The 15,762-nt window shown below is 52.7% G+C and overlaps 1 protein-coding gene across 2 annotated transcripts; it reads left to right on the top strand.

Moving 5' to 3' along the window:
• The first annotated feature begins 10,863 nt into the window (after nucleotides 1-10,863).
• DLX2 (distal-less homeobox 2) lies at nucleotides 10,864-12,986 on the top strand. Of its 2 annotated transcripts, none has more exons than XM_086751059.1 (3): nucleotides 10,864-11,319; nucleotides 11,522-11,706; nucleotides 11,944-12,986. In XM_086751059.1, exons 1-3 carry the CDS (start codon nucleotides 10,995-10,997, stop codon nucleotides 12,235-12,237), a joined length of 804 nt encoding a protein of 267 aa, XP_086607185.1. In that variant the 5' UTR covers nucleotides 10,864-10,994; the 3' UTR covers nucleotides 12,238-12,986. The 2 variants fall into 2 exon arrangements, with proteins under 2 accessions (XP_086607185.1, XP_086607184.1); XM_086751058.1 differs by having other exon boundaries at nucleotides 11,519-11,706.
• Nucleotides 12,987-15,762: the final 2,776 nt, after the last annotated feature.

Below are 15,762 nucleotides of genomic sequence, written 5' to 3'. Positions count from 1 at the left end.
TGGTTTATGCTGACTCCAATTTCAGTCATCCATTTTCAATAGTGCATAATGGGAAGGAGTAAGGATGCAAGAGTATAACACTGTTATTGCAAAAAGATATTTTTCTACCAGCTTTTGTAAGTATACAGCTGTACTTTTCACCGTCAAATACCATTGCCAGGGAAAAAGCCCAAGTTTCCAGAACCTCCTGTTAAAACTGTTAATGCAAACTCTGTATTTGTGTATTTTGATGTACTGAGCATTGTTACATACCATTGTGCAATTAAGCAACAGATATAATTTACTTTTTTTTTTTAAATGTCATGTTATATTTACTGCTTCCTTAACAACTCTCATGAGAATGTGGCCCACCGTTACAGGAAAAAAAAAAAAAAAAAAAAGAAAGAAAAAAAAAAGAAAAGAAAGAATGGATTCAACAATGAAAATTTAAGATTAACAGAATTGCACAAAATGATGCATCACTGACTTTGTGGCTTAAAAACAGACTCTAGACTTGTGTCAAAGACAGCACATCAACTCTGTCAGGTGAGCTGCTGTCAAAAAAGAAACTGCAGGAGAGGCAACAAGAAAACAGCTAGTTGTCAGATATGTCACCTGAAAAAAGGAAGGTCCAATTTACCTCCCCATAATATGCTTAAGTACCTGCTGGGCAGCACATCAGGCAAACAGGACAGAAGCTGACGCAGCAGCAGGTTACTTACCTTTGCTACCAGTTCACCAAGCAAATCATCAATGGCAATACATTTGCTGAAGCTTGGTATTTCTTTGAAGAACTGCTAATTACAACACAAGGTTAAGTCTCTGCAGAGCTCTAAGCTCTTAACTATTTAACTAAGTCATGCAAACCAGGGATTGAAAAAAATAGAAAGAGATACTCTTACAAAATGAAAAATTATCTCTACCCAATCCTCCCCAGAACAGCACGGACACTTTTAGAATTCAAAAATATTTAGTGTCTTCTTCGCACATAACAAAAATGAAGTTCAGTAACAGTAAAGCAAGCTCTAGTTCAACTTAACAGTGCTTATGCTTTATGTTTTACATAATTAAAAGCAAATCTCTGAACTGCAAAACACATTGTTTCCCCACCTGGCTTTAGTGATGACAGTGCTCTGTTTTTCCCCTTTCCCCTCCAGAGCCAGATAAGGTTCACACTCAACAGTACTCTCTTCTCTTCTCCCCAGCTCCCCAACCATTGATATAACAACAGAATTTAACATTTACAGGCATGCTAGGTGAGAACCAACTGGCAGCCACAGCTAGTTACTGGTAAGAGGAATGCTTCCTGTCATACCTATTTTACCTTTACAGAGTTTGCCAGGAAACATCTGGCTTCATCGCTGGGTGAATGAAAGGTGAAACACAGAATTTCCTTCTCGGCTGGAATCCCTCTGCCAATACAGCTGCACTGGCACAAACCTGGTGGAAATGTGCCATCTCCTGGAAGAAAGGTTTTTTCCTGACAGTATGAAGACACCTCCCTCTCTGTGCTCCTGGGTTTTGTCAACACAGGACCAGCTAACGTAGAGGCCAATAACCTGGACAGTCAATGTTCCCCACCCTGTTCTTCCTTCCCCAAGTCAAGCTGGCTGATGACATGGCACACATCTCTTCTGGTCAGAGATGGCAACAGCCCATTCCCACAGCAAGGTGGGAGCTGCTACACTCCAACCACAGCACCACTGCATTCCTGTGCCACACAGACACACACATAGAGCCAAGAGAGACATCTCAGCAATACCTTACTGTAGGTAGAAGACCTGAGAATACATTTCTTATTGCTGCCTTCTCCTATGCCTCCTAAATGCCTCCATTTACAGGGCCAGATATACAGAATGAGATGTAGGAAGTGACCTGGATCCACACAGGTAGAGACACCATCTCCTGCCTCATTCTTGCTAGGGAATGAGGAAAGGAGAGAATTCATAACCTCTGGGCAGCTGAAAAACTGCACTAATTATTCCCCATTCCAGAAGGGTATGCATATGGAAGAAGAAAAAAGGAAGGCAGCAGCCAAGGGGGCATAAAAAGCATTATGAAGCAAGCATGCAGCCCATATACTGTATAGTTTATGACTGAAAGGCAATTATTCCGCCAATATGCACTCCCTCACGTTGTTCAACTGTTCACAGTTCTTCAGTTAGAGCACAAAGATCCTCTGTTCGTAAGGTGGACTCTTTCTTTGCTGCAGTACACTTAGTGATACAGTTACTGTTCCAGCACTAAGATCCATATAACAGGATCCTTGATTAGCAGCACTGCAGGCTTCTCGCAAAACCTGACCACTCCAAGTTCAACAGCCCAGTTTCCCATGCATCACCTTCCCAGCTCACAGGCAGCTTGCATACACTGTACTGCAACTCTAGCCTTTCCATTCCAGAAGCACTGTAGAAGTTTTATCAACTTGGTGATCAGCTTTCATTGTTGGATCACTTCACATCAGTCAATGTAAGAGTTGAAAGACTAGGTCTAAGTCAAGATTTGTAGTTTCTGGATACATAAGAGTCCCATTGTTTTGAACAGTACCAGCTCCACTAACTACTCCATTGGAGTTTTGTCTTTCATCTAAAGCTACCTCTGATGTCAATGAGCCAACTGACTACATAGGCAGCAGTATCAGTTGTATGAATCTCGTCCAGTGGGAATCTTCCATATACTAAAGTGGAAGATAGCATATGCTTCCTTTATAAAAATCCCTTCACACTGGTCATGAAAACCATAGACACAAAATAAGTTAACTTCTCTTTCTACATAAAACAGCCAGAAGGCATAGCTTGCTGGAAAAGAGAAAAAAAAATTGTCTCCCCCTGAGCCCTTTCAATAATAAAAGCATATACAATTGTATAGATTTGGGTAGCATGTCCTCATGGAAAATAATAGACTTAGCTTACACGTTAACTCAGTACTGCACTCCAAGCTTCTTTCTAGAGTAGTTCCTCTCAAGAAAGTAAGTTCACATTCACCAACTCCCAAGGAAATACCTTTAGGTGAAATGCCAGTCTTCTGTTATTTGCATTATAATTACTGTAGTTATTTAGACAAGTCTGGTCTACAGAGCTATTTAACTCTATTTACAGAGCTATTACAGAGCTGTTCTATTTAGCTTTCTTTACAGAGCTATTATTTATTTATATAGACAATCCAAGCCTCAAAGCTACCAGATAAACAAGACTGCAGAATGCTGCCAGTATTGCAGCACTCAATTCAGTACGGAAAGGCAAGTATGCCACTGATACAAAAATATAATTCGCAGTTCCTGCACTGCAGAAGGGACAATCAAAAGCAACAAGTTGCTCAGGGAAGAAGAGTTTCTTCTTCAGGCTTTCCCAGAAGGCTGAATGTTCACATGCATGCAAAACAAGTATGGATGTGGGTCTGTCCGTACCCAGCGTACAAAGCCTCACTGCATGAATTTCCAGACACAACAGGCTACCCAGAATGTTACTGTTCCTCATCTCAAATATTATCTGTCTGCAAAACACGGGCTGTGATTTTCAGAGGTGCTGAAAATCTGAAGCAACTGGATATAGTTGCTGTAGCTATAAAGAATTCCTAAGGAAAACATTGCTGCCACAGCCTACATGTAACAGCATGGTCTTGGACTCAGGAGTCTGTTTTCACACAAAGTCCCAGCCCTAACATAGAGCTCCTTATCTTCTATACTTTTCCCTGCATATATCCTTGTGCAACATCACCCAGTCTGGTCCATCACATGTGGTACATACAGAGTTTTGGGACACATACATTACTCAGAAGACAGAGTGTATGTTTTCTCATTGTAGCTATTCTCTCCAGCTTCCTGCATGGATACATTTATTTTGCAGAATGCCTCCCTTCTGTTTAAATTCAGCCACTTCCACAGTAGGTTACCCTAACAGCCAAGCACCGTTACTTTTACTTTCACATCTTGGTTTGCTCGATGCCACCAGCCTTGTTCAGACAAGCCCTTAGAAAAATATGCCCCTTCGCTTTCTTAGTCAACACGCAAACTGAGCGTACCTGGCTTCTAAAAGCGGGAAGAAAATTACCTTCCTGAATAAATTCTCTTTCTAATTTCAGTGATCAAATTGCATTCACATGGAATGAATAACTGTTACTTAAAAAAAAAAAATCAAGTCTTGTCCGTTCCCAATCTTTGGAAGTTAAAAGAGAATTCAGACCTAAAGCAAGTAAGCCAAGCAAAGCAGTCCCCTTTTTGCCTTCTCCCTTTATCAGACCAGATGTTAATTAGTTTCCCTGTCAATTAATATGCATTGAGAATATGAAAATGAATGCTAAACCTCCAAGTATCACACTTAAGAAACGTGTCAAGCATCATACTACAGGATAAATGGCCTATCAGGATGCATCCGCATGGAACAGTGGGGACATCCTGTGGCCACTTAGATTCTTTACACTTGAATGTTTTCATTATTATTTTTAATCCATTTGTTCAACCACTTTTGCAAATTAGATGCAAAGTCACTTAATAACGTAAGACAGCCTGAAGACAATAGAATTTTCTTAGCTAACTGCCCACCTACTACTTTATGTAATCCCTTCTTAGCAGTTGCTGGGCTCTACATCAGTCTTCTGTACCTTCTCTTCATCTGGGTCATAGTTTCCAAGTGAAAAAACAAACAAACAAACATTTAAGGAGTTCCTTAGGGTTTAGGTGGCAACACCCACTAACCCCTGACAGTCATGCATACAAGTCAAAAGCGACATTCTAATTTGATTTACTTAGATTCATAGCAGTGTTCATAAAAGGCATGTAATTCTCAGATCTAGGCATTCTGCCAACAGGAAAATACTATCAGATGAAATACATGTGTAAAGCACCTGCCAATACTGTAAGCTAAGCAACCACAAGAAAACAAAAGGCCAGTAACTCTTGTGAATCTGAACAGTTCCCTTCCTCCCCTTCCCTCCAAGGATGAACAATTTCAGGATAGATACGCATGCAGACTATGAGCTTGAGTGCTCCTCACAGACAACTCACTGCCCAAAACTCCCTCTGTTTTCATATTTACATGATGGACTTCAGCTATACGGCTTGAGGAAAAGGTCCCCCAGCCAGCTAATGGAACAGCTACGGCTTCAGAAGTCAGGATCATCTCACCTCACTCACTTCTGCTCATGTTGACTTCACCACTTAAAAACAAAAAGCAAAGTAACTTCAAGGACAATTATTTTTGTGGTTTGTATGTGCATATTTTCTCAATACAGGAAAGAAGAAGATTTTCTTTTACATTTACATCTTCAAGCAATTCACTCTCTCTACTTAAGCTGCCTACAAAGGCTGGGGATAGACAGTGCCAAATTCCAGAGCACATGTCCGGTGTTCCCATGAAGAGGTTCTGCAGTTTGCATGGCTCACAATTTGAGTCCATTTAGTGTGGCATTCCAGATGGAAATGCAGCCATCTAGGGCTTGCCCTAAGTGTGTTGCAATTCAGGAGGTCTGTTCTTGAGGATATCTTCTTTAAAGCAAAACAAACATCCCATCCTTCCAAGCAAGACATCAATGTTTTCCAGCAGGAACAGGCCCTGTTATTTGCCAGTCAGAGGAGATGTCAGCTCAAGCAACCTGCTGCAGGAGAAACTGTGCTCCACGCCCCAGGCAGTTCACTGGCACTACAAATCAAAACCTATCCAAGCACACTGAGGCGACACAATGTTTCTCAGCTCCAAATTCCCTTGTCCACTAAATTGAACCCTTAAACTAATCACACTTTAACTAAAACCAAAGCAGTCCAGGTTATTCTCTGTGTTGAACGGTTTGCTTAAATTGTGCTTAGACTGCACAAGTAAAGGTTGTATAGCTGTTACAAGCAAGGAAGGAAAAAACAAAACAACAACAACAAAAAAAAAAAAACACCACCACCACAAAACACTGTTCTCTACTACCTGTGAAAAATGAGAGTTCATAATGACACAAATTATCAACTCAGCCTAAATCTGCGCCCACAAAATACTCCTCTCAGCTTCTCTCACACTTGTCATCTACAGCAGTATTAGAAATTATCTAATGATTCATCTTGAAAGTATTTTTCCTGCATGCTCTTACTAAATATTTTTTTCATCTAAATACTCACACATAAGACACTTTCAACAAAGATTTAGCTGGGGGCTGAACCCGAGTTTGCTCAAATCCACTATGAAGTGGGCTCAGAGCCACCTGCTCCAGGGTGTACCTGCAGCCATGGTTGCCCAGCCTGTGTCTAGTTACCATTCCTGTATAACACTATTCAAAAGATTACTTTCTACCTGTTCTACCAATCCCCTTCTACGGCAGGGAAAAAAAAAAAAAAAATAATAAAATAAAAACACAAACCCACCCACCCCCCCCCCCCAAAAAAAAAAAAAACCACATAGCTTTTCTCAGTACTTATGATACAGCTGGTAAAGGAAAAAAAAAAATCTGGGAACACAAGGGGTAGTCAGAACAGCCTGAAGGGCCCTACTTCAGTACTGGGTGAGATTTCACAGCCATAAAGGAGGCAAGAGGGACTGCTTGGGCAGGCTCTGCTTTATTCCCAAAAGCCACATGACACATGGGGGACTGCTGCTCTACTACCTTCACATTCTGCACACAGACCTTCCTTCCCCTCCGCATCTGCAGTGGTAATTAGACCCAAAAACACGCTGATATTAGACACTCACCCCAATGCATCAGGCTGTGTACTTCCTTGATACAGTATAAGGAAACAAATGAGCAACACCTGTTCTAAATAGCACCGGACTAATCCACTATTAAAAGTCACAGTTTGTGCTCCAGTCTGCAAAGGTTTCTACTGAAGAAAGGTGCTGAGCTGCCAGTGAATCTCCACTGACAAAGATAATTTGAGGCCAAGACACCTTAATAAACAACTCTGAAAGGATTTTACAGAGCACATGTCTCCTATCATGCTTGTATAAGATGTTTATAACAAGGGGCTAAGAAAGGAAGCCTCGGGGAGCCACGCAAGGGGGCATATTCTTCCCAGAAGAGTTTTTTTATTTTTGGAATGAAGTAATCTGATGCACAGATGGATGAGACAATAAACAGTTTTTAGACAGGAAAACGATAACACTGGATTCTGAAACTAAGCACAGCAGGTAGCAAGCTTCTGGATGGGTGTTGAAAAGACTCATACAATTTCCTAAAAGCTGATATGCCTAATCCCTCGGGAAAGGAAGATTTAACGGTTACCATTACTCCAAAGCGTAATACCAGACCTTATGAGTACAACGCAAGCATAAATCCTCCTCGGGGCTCCATCTGGCACATGATTTAAATGACCCTTCTATTATGAAGACAAACACTCAGGACTATACCATGCATCGTATCACCATAAATCCACCAGAAAGCATTTCCCACAGCCATGAAAAGAAACTCATACTTGTTAACATGCCACTGCAGTAGAGAAGTTCAATTACTTTTTTGTAACATTATCAGAAATAATTGGCTCATTTCCCAAGATTCACCACATTCCCACCTGAAATAAGTGAAATGTTTCAGGCAGATGTGGATCATAACAGATAAAATAATATTAACAACTACAGCAGATTAAAAAATAATCTCTTTCTTAATGCTGAGTGTGGTTCTCTTCAAGTCACGCTTGAGATAAAATGTCATGGAACAACTTGCTCTGTTGATCCCCAGGTAAAATCTATACCATATATAAAGGCTGAGGACACCAGCCTCTAAGTGCTTTCACATTTTTCTCAGGTGAAGTCTGTTTTAGGAAGAGAATCAAAGAAATAATAGTTAATAAAAAATAAAACAAAGTGTACCAGGCAGGAGTTACTGTAGCCATTTCAACGAGTCATATACAACTGGTTTGCTAAAAAAAAAAATAAATAAGCAAACGAACAAAAAGAGAAAAAAAAAAACACTGATCAGCGTAGAGATTATGATTTTGAAGACAGATGGTCCTTTCTTGTGTTTGTACACACTGTGTTTAGTATACTTGACAAAGAAAATATGTCCACAGTCCTAGCAGCACCATGATGCCTCTAAAACAAAAAAGTCAACAACAAAGCCAGCTCAATTGTTTTGCAGCCTCTGGCAATAACCTTTGTATAAAACCTCACAACCAAAACTTTTGAACACTGAACTTCTCTGCAATGAGAAGGCAAGCGTCTTTCTCCCATATGCAACTGAGTGACTAATGTCCATATGCCCATAAGATACATGTTTTGGATCATTCAAACATTCCTTCTTACAGGACATAAATAATAACACATGATCTATTACACCAAAACCAAGCAAGACTGCCCAGTAGAGATAGCAGGTACACAAACACTCCTTCTCTCCTGAGTTTCACCTCATGCCTTAGTCTCCCTGGCTCCTTTCTAATTATCCATCTGGATAACATTCACAATTACCAAAGCACAAACCAAAAAAAAAAAAAAGCAGAATTAAAAATTATTAACATCAAAACACGAAAAGACACAAACACAGATCAGCCTAATGCCATTATTTTTTTTAAACTCCTCATTAATACCAAGACTGATTCAGAGGAGTGTGTTTTAAAACATTCATGGCATCCCAGTTGTTTCTTACCTAGCGCAACTCTTCCTCCTTCCTTCCTGCTGCCTGGGGTCTTCCCTCTCTAGATTGTAATCTATTAACCATCACAGCCTGGAGAGTCATGTCCTTATTTATACAAGTTGGTGTTTAAAACAATCACCTTACTCATGAGCAAAGTTCAGGTAAATGAGAAACAATAAAATCAGATCTACAAGACGGGCCATGTGAACATATGCCTAAGTAACTCTCCCGTGGCCATTCCAGCAGAGCCTGCGCCTCCACACAGGCAAAAAAAAATTGCAGGAACAAAGCTGTAAGACTCTGGAGCTGTTACCATGGACAATTCGCTTAAATCTCTGAGCCCTGCACCAACTTATGAAGAACAACTTTTGGGAGAAAAACTATTCCTATAAGCTGAAGTAAACAAAACCATGCCCTTTTGGTGTAAATCAACATGCACATGCACGTGGCTATATAACACCAAAACATTAAAAAAAAAGCTTTGCCACATAGCAAGACAAATTTCCAATAAAGTCTGTTGTATTATTAAGTCCTCAGAATGCGATGATACAAGGTGATATGTCTTCTCTCCTCCAACAAAAACAAACAAAAAAAACAAACAAAAAAAAACCAAAACAAAACAAAAACAAACCAGAACTATCTCTCATGCTTCAAAACGTGACTAATGCAGAGCAGCCGATTGCCCTGATCTCTGCTGGGAATCACTAAACGCCGTCTGTCTCGCCCCTGCCAGCCCGCAGCCGGACAGGAACAGGGTCCGGCGGTGTGTCTGGGCTGGGGACGCTGCAGTCGATGAGCCAGCTTTCTTCCCGTTCCACACCAGCGGTGTCCGCTGCTGCTCTTCCCTCCCCGGGACCCCGCGGGCTGCGTTCGCCCCGGCACGGCCGGGCGCCAGGTACCGGCAGTGCCACGCCGGGCTCTCGGCCCGTTGCAGCCCGTACCCCCGGCCTAGCGCCAGCCCGGCCGAGCACCCGCCTCCCGCGGCCCTGCTCCCGGGGCCACCTGCCACAGCCGGCGTCGCGAGGTCCCGGCCCCGCCCCCGCTCACCTTGCCCCAGCGCCCGCCGCCCCGCCGGGCGCAGACGGACAGGCTCCAGCCGCGCCCCGCTTCAAAGCCGCCGCGGCGGGGGCGGGACGCCCGGCGGGGCCTCCGGGCACCGGCACCTGCGCGGCGAGGGAACGGCTCCCGCCCCGCGCCGGCCGGGGGTGGGGGCGGGGGCGAGCGCGAGCGCGAGGCGGGCTCCCGAGGCGGCGCGCGCCGGGGCTCGCGAGTGGCGCGAGCTGGAGCTCGTGAGGGCGCGCGGCGGCCGCCCGCCAGTCGTCGTCCGTCCCCCGCCCCCCCCCCCAATCCCCCGCCCCTCGCAAACAGCGCCCCGGCTCGCGGCCTCTCGTTTTGTCCCTTTTTACCCCACTTTCCTCACAGCCACAGCCACCCTGGCACCGGTGCCGCCCTCCTCCCTGCCCTCTCCGCGGGGTCCCACGCCGAACACCCGTGAGACCCCCGCCCTGCCTCCACGCAGCGACGCCACCACTTCCCGCGTCGCAGCCCCGGGCGGTGCGGGGTCCGTCCGCGCTTTAACATCCCTCGGCCAGCGAAACAGTGGGACACTCCATAGAGATAAATAACGTATTGGGGAAAAAAAAAAAAAAAACAAAAACAAAAAAACAAAAAAAAAAACCCCAACCAGTTTTGAGGCCATTTCCCCGCGCCTCCGCGACACCGTCCCGGCTGTGGCCGGCAGCCGCCCGCCCGCCGACGGTCGCCGCTGCTCCGTGGCGCTGCCCCCAGCAGAGGGCAGCGCCGCCGCGCCCGCTCGCCAACCCGACGGCCGGTGCCGCCCTCGGTGCAGCTGCCAGAGACGCGGCAGGGAGACGGGCGGCCGCTCACCCGCGGCCGGGGCACCCGTGAGGGACCCCCGGTGGCGTCTCCCCACCCAGCTCCGCCCGCCGCCAGCCGCGTTCGCGGGAGAAGGGGGGACACAGATGCCGCGCGCCTTTCCCAGGGGTGGCGGCCGGGCGGGGGCACGCACCGGGCACAGCGCGGTAGAAGCGAGCTGCAGCCTCGAGCACCGGCCGGCGGGGGTCGGACTGCCGCGTCGGACCGCGGCCGGGGAAGGGCCTGGTACCGGTGGCGGGGGGCGATCCGTGGCCACGGGCAGGGCGCGACCCCGCGCCCAGCGCCGCTCCTGTCCCGCACCCGGCGAACCCGCGGGGATACGGCGCGGCCGGGCGCCCCATTGGCCGTTGCTAGGTGACGTGCGCCGCGCCACGTGACCGGTGTTAAATGCCGTCCCGGCGGCGCGCGGCGCCGCAGAGCCCGTCCCGCTGGCGGCGGCGGGAGCGCGGCTGCCCGCCCCGGCCCCACGGGCGCGGAGTGCAGCCCAGCACGGCGAGCATGGTGGCGCGGCCCTGACCGCCTCTCCCCGGTGGGGACGGCCGCGAGGCGGCGGCCCGTGCCCCGGCGGGCGGGGGCGCGGGATGACCGGGGTGCTGGAGAGCCTGGTACCGGACATGCACGCCAGCCAGCTCTCCGCCGGCAGCTACCACCAGCACGGCGGCCTGCATAAGCCGCAGGAGTCCCCCACGCTGCCCGTCTCCACGGCCACCGACAGCAGCTACTACACCAACCAGCAGCACGGGGCGGCGGGCGGGCCGCCCTACGGCCCGGTGGGCTCCTACTCCTACGCGGGCGGCAGCACCGCCCCCTACTCCGCCAAGGCCGGCTACGACCTGGGCTATGCGGGCGCCTACGGCTCCTACGGGCCCTACGGCGGCAGGGCCTCTCCGCCCAACAACGAATCCGGTACGTCTGAGCCTCGGGGAGGGGGCGGCTGGGGGGCGCTCGGCGAGGGGGCGGTCGGGGCCGGGGGCGCGGGGAAGGCCAGGAGGGCACGGGTCTCCGGCGGGCCGCCCCGATGGGGCGCGCGGTCCTGCCGCGCTGCGGGCAGGGCCCGGGGCGGTGGGGGCGCCTCTCCTCACCGGAGCCGCCGTTTCTGCCGCAGCAGAGAAGGAAGACTGCGAGCCGGAGATCAGGATCGTCAACGGGAAGCCGAAGAAAGTGCGGAAGCCCCGGACCATCTACTCCAGCTTCCAGCTGGCGGCCCTGCAACGGCGCTTCCAGAAAACCCAGTACCTGGCCCTGCCCGAGCGAGCGGAACTGGCGGCCTCCCTCGGCCTCACCCAGACGCAGGTAAGGGCTCTGCCGCCGCGGGGCCCCGGGCACGGCCCGTCCGGTCCCACTGGTGCCGCTCGCCCTCCGCGGGGTGAGTGCGGACGTGGGAGAGGGAGCCCGGCCCGCGGGGCCTCCACGGCCCCGGGCTCGGAGGCGGGGGAAGCGGCCGCGCCGGCTCCACACCGCTCGGGTCTGAGCGATCCGCTCGTCCTGGCCCCGCGGAGGCCGCTGCCACCTGACGCCCCTCTCCCGCAGGTGAAGATCTGGTTTCAGAACCGCCGCTCCAAGTTCAAGAAGATGTGGAAGAGCGGCGAGATCCCGGCGGAGCCGCCCCCCCGCCGCAGCGCCTCGCCGCCGCCACCCTCCGCCTCGCCCCCAGCCTGGGACTTCGCTCCGCACCCGCGCACGACGGCCGGCGCCGGTACCGCCAGCCCCAGCCCCGCCGCCGCCTTCCTTGGTAGCTACTCGTGGTACCCGCCGGCGGCCGCCCCCCCGCTCCCGCAGCCGGCGCAGCCCCCGCACCACGGCGGCGGCGGCGGCATCTTCTAGGGGCCGCAGAGACTTGAGCCCGCAGCCGCCGGGCACCGAGGTGCAGCACCCGTGTTTTGGTGAAGCCTGGCTCCAGCCGTCGCGGCGGAGAGGAAGCGCGCCGCGGGCGGCGAAGCCCGTGTGCGCTCGGCCCCGCGGGGTGCGCCCTCCCGCCGCTGAAATAACCGCGCTGGGGAACGCGCATCCGCCCTCTTCCCCCCTCGGCCCTCCTCCTCCTCCCCGGCTTTTTCATCAAACCACCGGTGCAGAACTTTGGTTAACTTTATTTTTTATTTTTTTAAAGTTGATAGGTGCCTTTGCCGATGACCTCACTTTGATGGTGAGGATTTAAAAAAAAATAAAATGTTAACAAAAAAAAAGATAAATAATTTTTATATGTAGATTTAAAACAAGAGCCTCCCGTGTTTACGTTACCTGTTTTAGCCGTGAACGAAACCGCCCGGCGAGGGGGGCCACTGGCAGGCGACGATGCCAGTGTGGGGGGGCTCCTGCCCGCGCGGTGCCTCCTGACGGTTTCATGCCCCGACGGGGTCTCCCTGGAGCGGGCGCCGAGCCCCCGTCCGCCCCCCCGCCGACAACCCCACTACTGGTCCTGCCGCTGCGCCGTTCGATGTCTGGAGTCGTTAAAAAAAAAAAAAAAAAAAAAAACAGGGTATTTTTGGTTATTTATTATGGAAAACTTAAACACTCTTTAATGTTTCTTTTACAATGAGCAGAGATTATTTAAATAAATTATTATTTCCATGGTGCCCACGCTGAGTTTCTTTGGGGATGGAGGAGGTTGGGGGTGTCAATCCGGACCCCGGAACTCACTGGAGCCGGGTGGGAGAGCTGCATCCCCTCCTCCTCCCCACTGCAACTGTTGCCGCAAGCCAGCACCCCCCACCCCCGCTTCCGTCTACAATAAGACCTCTCCCCTGCCAGTCTCCTCGGCGGGGCGATGAATCACTCACCGCTGCCTGCAACAGCCCAGAGCTGCTCCCCCCCGTCCCCACCCGGCTGCTGGCGCCAGCGACGTTTCGCCCGGGACCGGCTCCTGCCGTCCCCCGGCCGGGCCTGCGGGGTTTGGGGCAGGGTCGTGTCCGGGGACCCGCGTGCGCCTGCAGCTGGCGCCCCGGGCGCAGCGCAGCCCCACCACGGAGAAATTTCGCTTCCCCCCCCCCATGTCGGTGGCACCCAGCCTCCGTGGGATCTTTGCTTGGGCTGGAGCCGGTGGCTGTTCCCGAGCTGCCCCTCAGCCCCTCGAAGGCAGGAAGCAGCGGTTGGACCCCTCCAGGATGTGCCCCCGGGGGGCTGGACCCCTCGGGATGTCCCCCTCCGGGCTGCCCTCCTCGGGACGTACCCCTCCCATTGTGCCCTTCCAGGCTGCGTCCCCGAAGGGTGTAATCTGCATCCGTGCTGGCGGCCGGAGGGAGTTCGAGGGAGGGGGCTCTGCCTCTCGTCGCCCCGAGGGCTCCGCCAGCCTGGGAGAGTGCGGGGAGAGAGGGGCCGGTGCGGGGGACCCCGCTGCAGACAAAATTATGAAAACGCCCGGGTCAGCTCGCCCGGGGCAGGGAATGGGGCCCGGCTGGGACCCTCCCGACAGGCCCTGGGTTGGGGGGGGGGGGGGTGCGGGGAAGGCGTGGGAAGGGTGAGGGGCGGCCCCACAGGGGACACGACGGAGTGGGTAGCCGGGAGGGCGGTTGCTCCTGAGAGCGTGGGGGCGAGGGGAGGAGGGGGCAAGGGGCGAAAGATGCGTGCGGACAAGCCGGGGGGGGGGGGGGGGGGGGTGTTGGAGGACGAGAGAGGCGAAAGGAGCGGGCGAGACAAAGGGGGTCGGCACCCCTGCTCCGCGTCACCCCCGCGCCAGCCGCGGGGAGACCCGACGGCAGCGGCCTCGACCGCCCGCTCGGGTCGGGGGGGCGCGGAGCGGGGCGGGGAGGGAAGCAACGGGGCCGTCTCCAGAGACAAGGACACGCGTGGCGGGGCCCCCCGCCCCCGCGGTCTGGCAGCGGCTGTGCTCCCGGCAGCGCCTGGGGCCTCCGCGGCCCCGGCCGGGGGGGCGGTGTAGGGGGCTGGGACACCCCTCTGCCGCGTGCCAAGTTTTGCTTAACCGCTCGTCCGGGATGCAAGAGGACACCGCGGGCGCAGGACGTGGCCGGGAGGGGGACAGCCCCCCCCCCCCAACCCCGTCGTTTTTCCAGGCCCTTCTCGCTCTTCGCTAAAGTTCCCCCCAAAGAGCTGAGCCCCCGGCCCCTCCTCGCCCGGCAGCGCAGCTCCAGCCTGGCGCAGGGCGCGGAGCGGGGTCGGGCAGGATGCCGGCAGCGGCGCGGGGTCCCCGCCCCGGGACGAGGGAGACCGCGGGCCGCCGCGCTGCCCCCCGTGCTTTTCGCCCCCTATTTCGTTGTTTATTGTTTCATTATTTATCCATCAGTATTTGTTTGCCGCCCGCTAGCAGCAGCTCTCTCCGGGCTGCCCGCACCTGGCATGTGCGTGGGGGTGGTGGGGCTCCACCCTGCAGCCCCCCCGCAGCCCCCGGGGCCCTTCCCGGCTCCGCGTTTCGCCCGCTGCTCGCCCGGGCCGAGGATGCGGGTGGCGCCGTGCGGGGAACGGCAAAGGCCGGCGGGTGCCGGGGCGCGCCGCGGCCCCGCGCACAGAGAAGTGCGCGCCCGCGGTCTGTGCTCCCGTCCCCTTTTCCTGCCCGACGCGACGGGGCAGGCAGGGCTGTGAGCCATCTGTCCACGCACAAGGCGGCAGCCACGCGGGACTCGGCCACCCGGAGCCGGGAAGAGCGGCGGGGAGCGGGGCAGCCGAGGGGCGAGGCAGCCGAGGGGCGAGAGCTACCCCCCACCTCCACCCCCCCCCACACCCCCCTCTCCACCCCTCCCTCCCCAACACTCCGGGGAGGGTTTGGGGGGAGTAGGGGGGAAGCTGGGCTGATTCCGCCCCGCATCTCAGCGCCGACGTCCGCCCCGTCGGGCCCGGACCGTGGGAACGGGGGGTGGCCGGGGTAGGTGAGGGCTCCGCGAGCAGCCCGGTCCGACGGGGGGACGGCCCCGGGCAGCCCCCCGGGCGAGGGGCACCCTCTGCCTCTCCGGTCCGCGGGCGGGGCTGGCCGGGCTTGTGCCGTGGGTCGGCGATTTGCTCATTTGCCCCGCTGCAAAGAAAAAGCACGATAAATTCAATTAAAGCGGCTCTGGCAAAAGGAGTTATTTGAGGCATGAATGTCTCCCCTAAAGCTGCAGCAATCATGTGGCATTAGACACTTCCGGAATCCTATAGCCAACTTGAAAAATCCCAGACCCCCTTTTTCCCTAATTTTTGCTCTGATCTGTAATTTTATCCACATTTGCACTAGTTTGAGCATTCTGGCTCTCCCATCTGAAAGCCTGCAATTACTATATAATTCTTCGCAATTTCACATGTCCTAATATGGACTGTAATTTTTGCGCAAGACAATTTCCTGCTATTTCAAGCATCAACATTGTCAAAGTTGTATGTACATAATAAATGGGAATATCAATGCATAGTTTTTAGCATAACATC

This window comes from Chlamydotis macqueenii, chromosome 6 (assembly GCF_036417535.1).
Source record: "Chlamydotis macqueenii isolate bChlMac1 chromosome 6, bChlMac1.mat, whole genome shotgun sequence".
Taxonomy (NCBI): Eukaryota; Metazoa; Chordata; class Aves; order Otidiformes; family Otididae; genus Chlamydotis; species Chlamydotis macqueenii.
The sequence above is the reverse complement of the archived record's forward strand: the minus strand, read 5'-3'. Positions and strand labels throughout refer to the sequence as shown.

What these genes read in the sequence shown, in the direction of transcription:
- DLX2 (XM_086751058.1), top strand. Translation starts at nt 10,995, where the DNA reads ATGACCGGGGTGCTGGAGAGCCTGGTACCGGACATGCACGCCAGCCAG. An exon ending in TCCGCCCAACAACGAATCCG is followed by an intron (nt 11,320 to 11,518) that starts GTACGTCTGAGC and finishes TTTCTGCCGCAG; the next exon opens with CAGAGAAGGAAGACTGCGAG. An exon ending in TCGGCCTCACCCAGACGCAG is followed by an intron (nt 11,707 to 11,943) that starts GTAAGGGCTCTG and finishes CCTCTCCCGCAG; the next exon opens with GTGAAGATCTGGTTTCAGAA.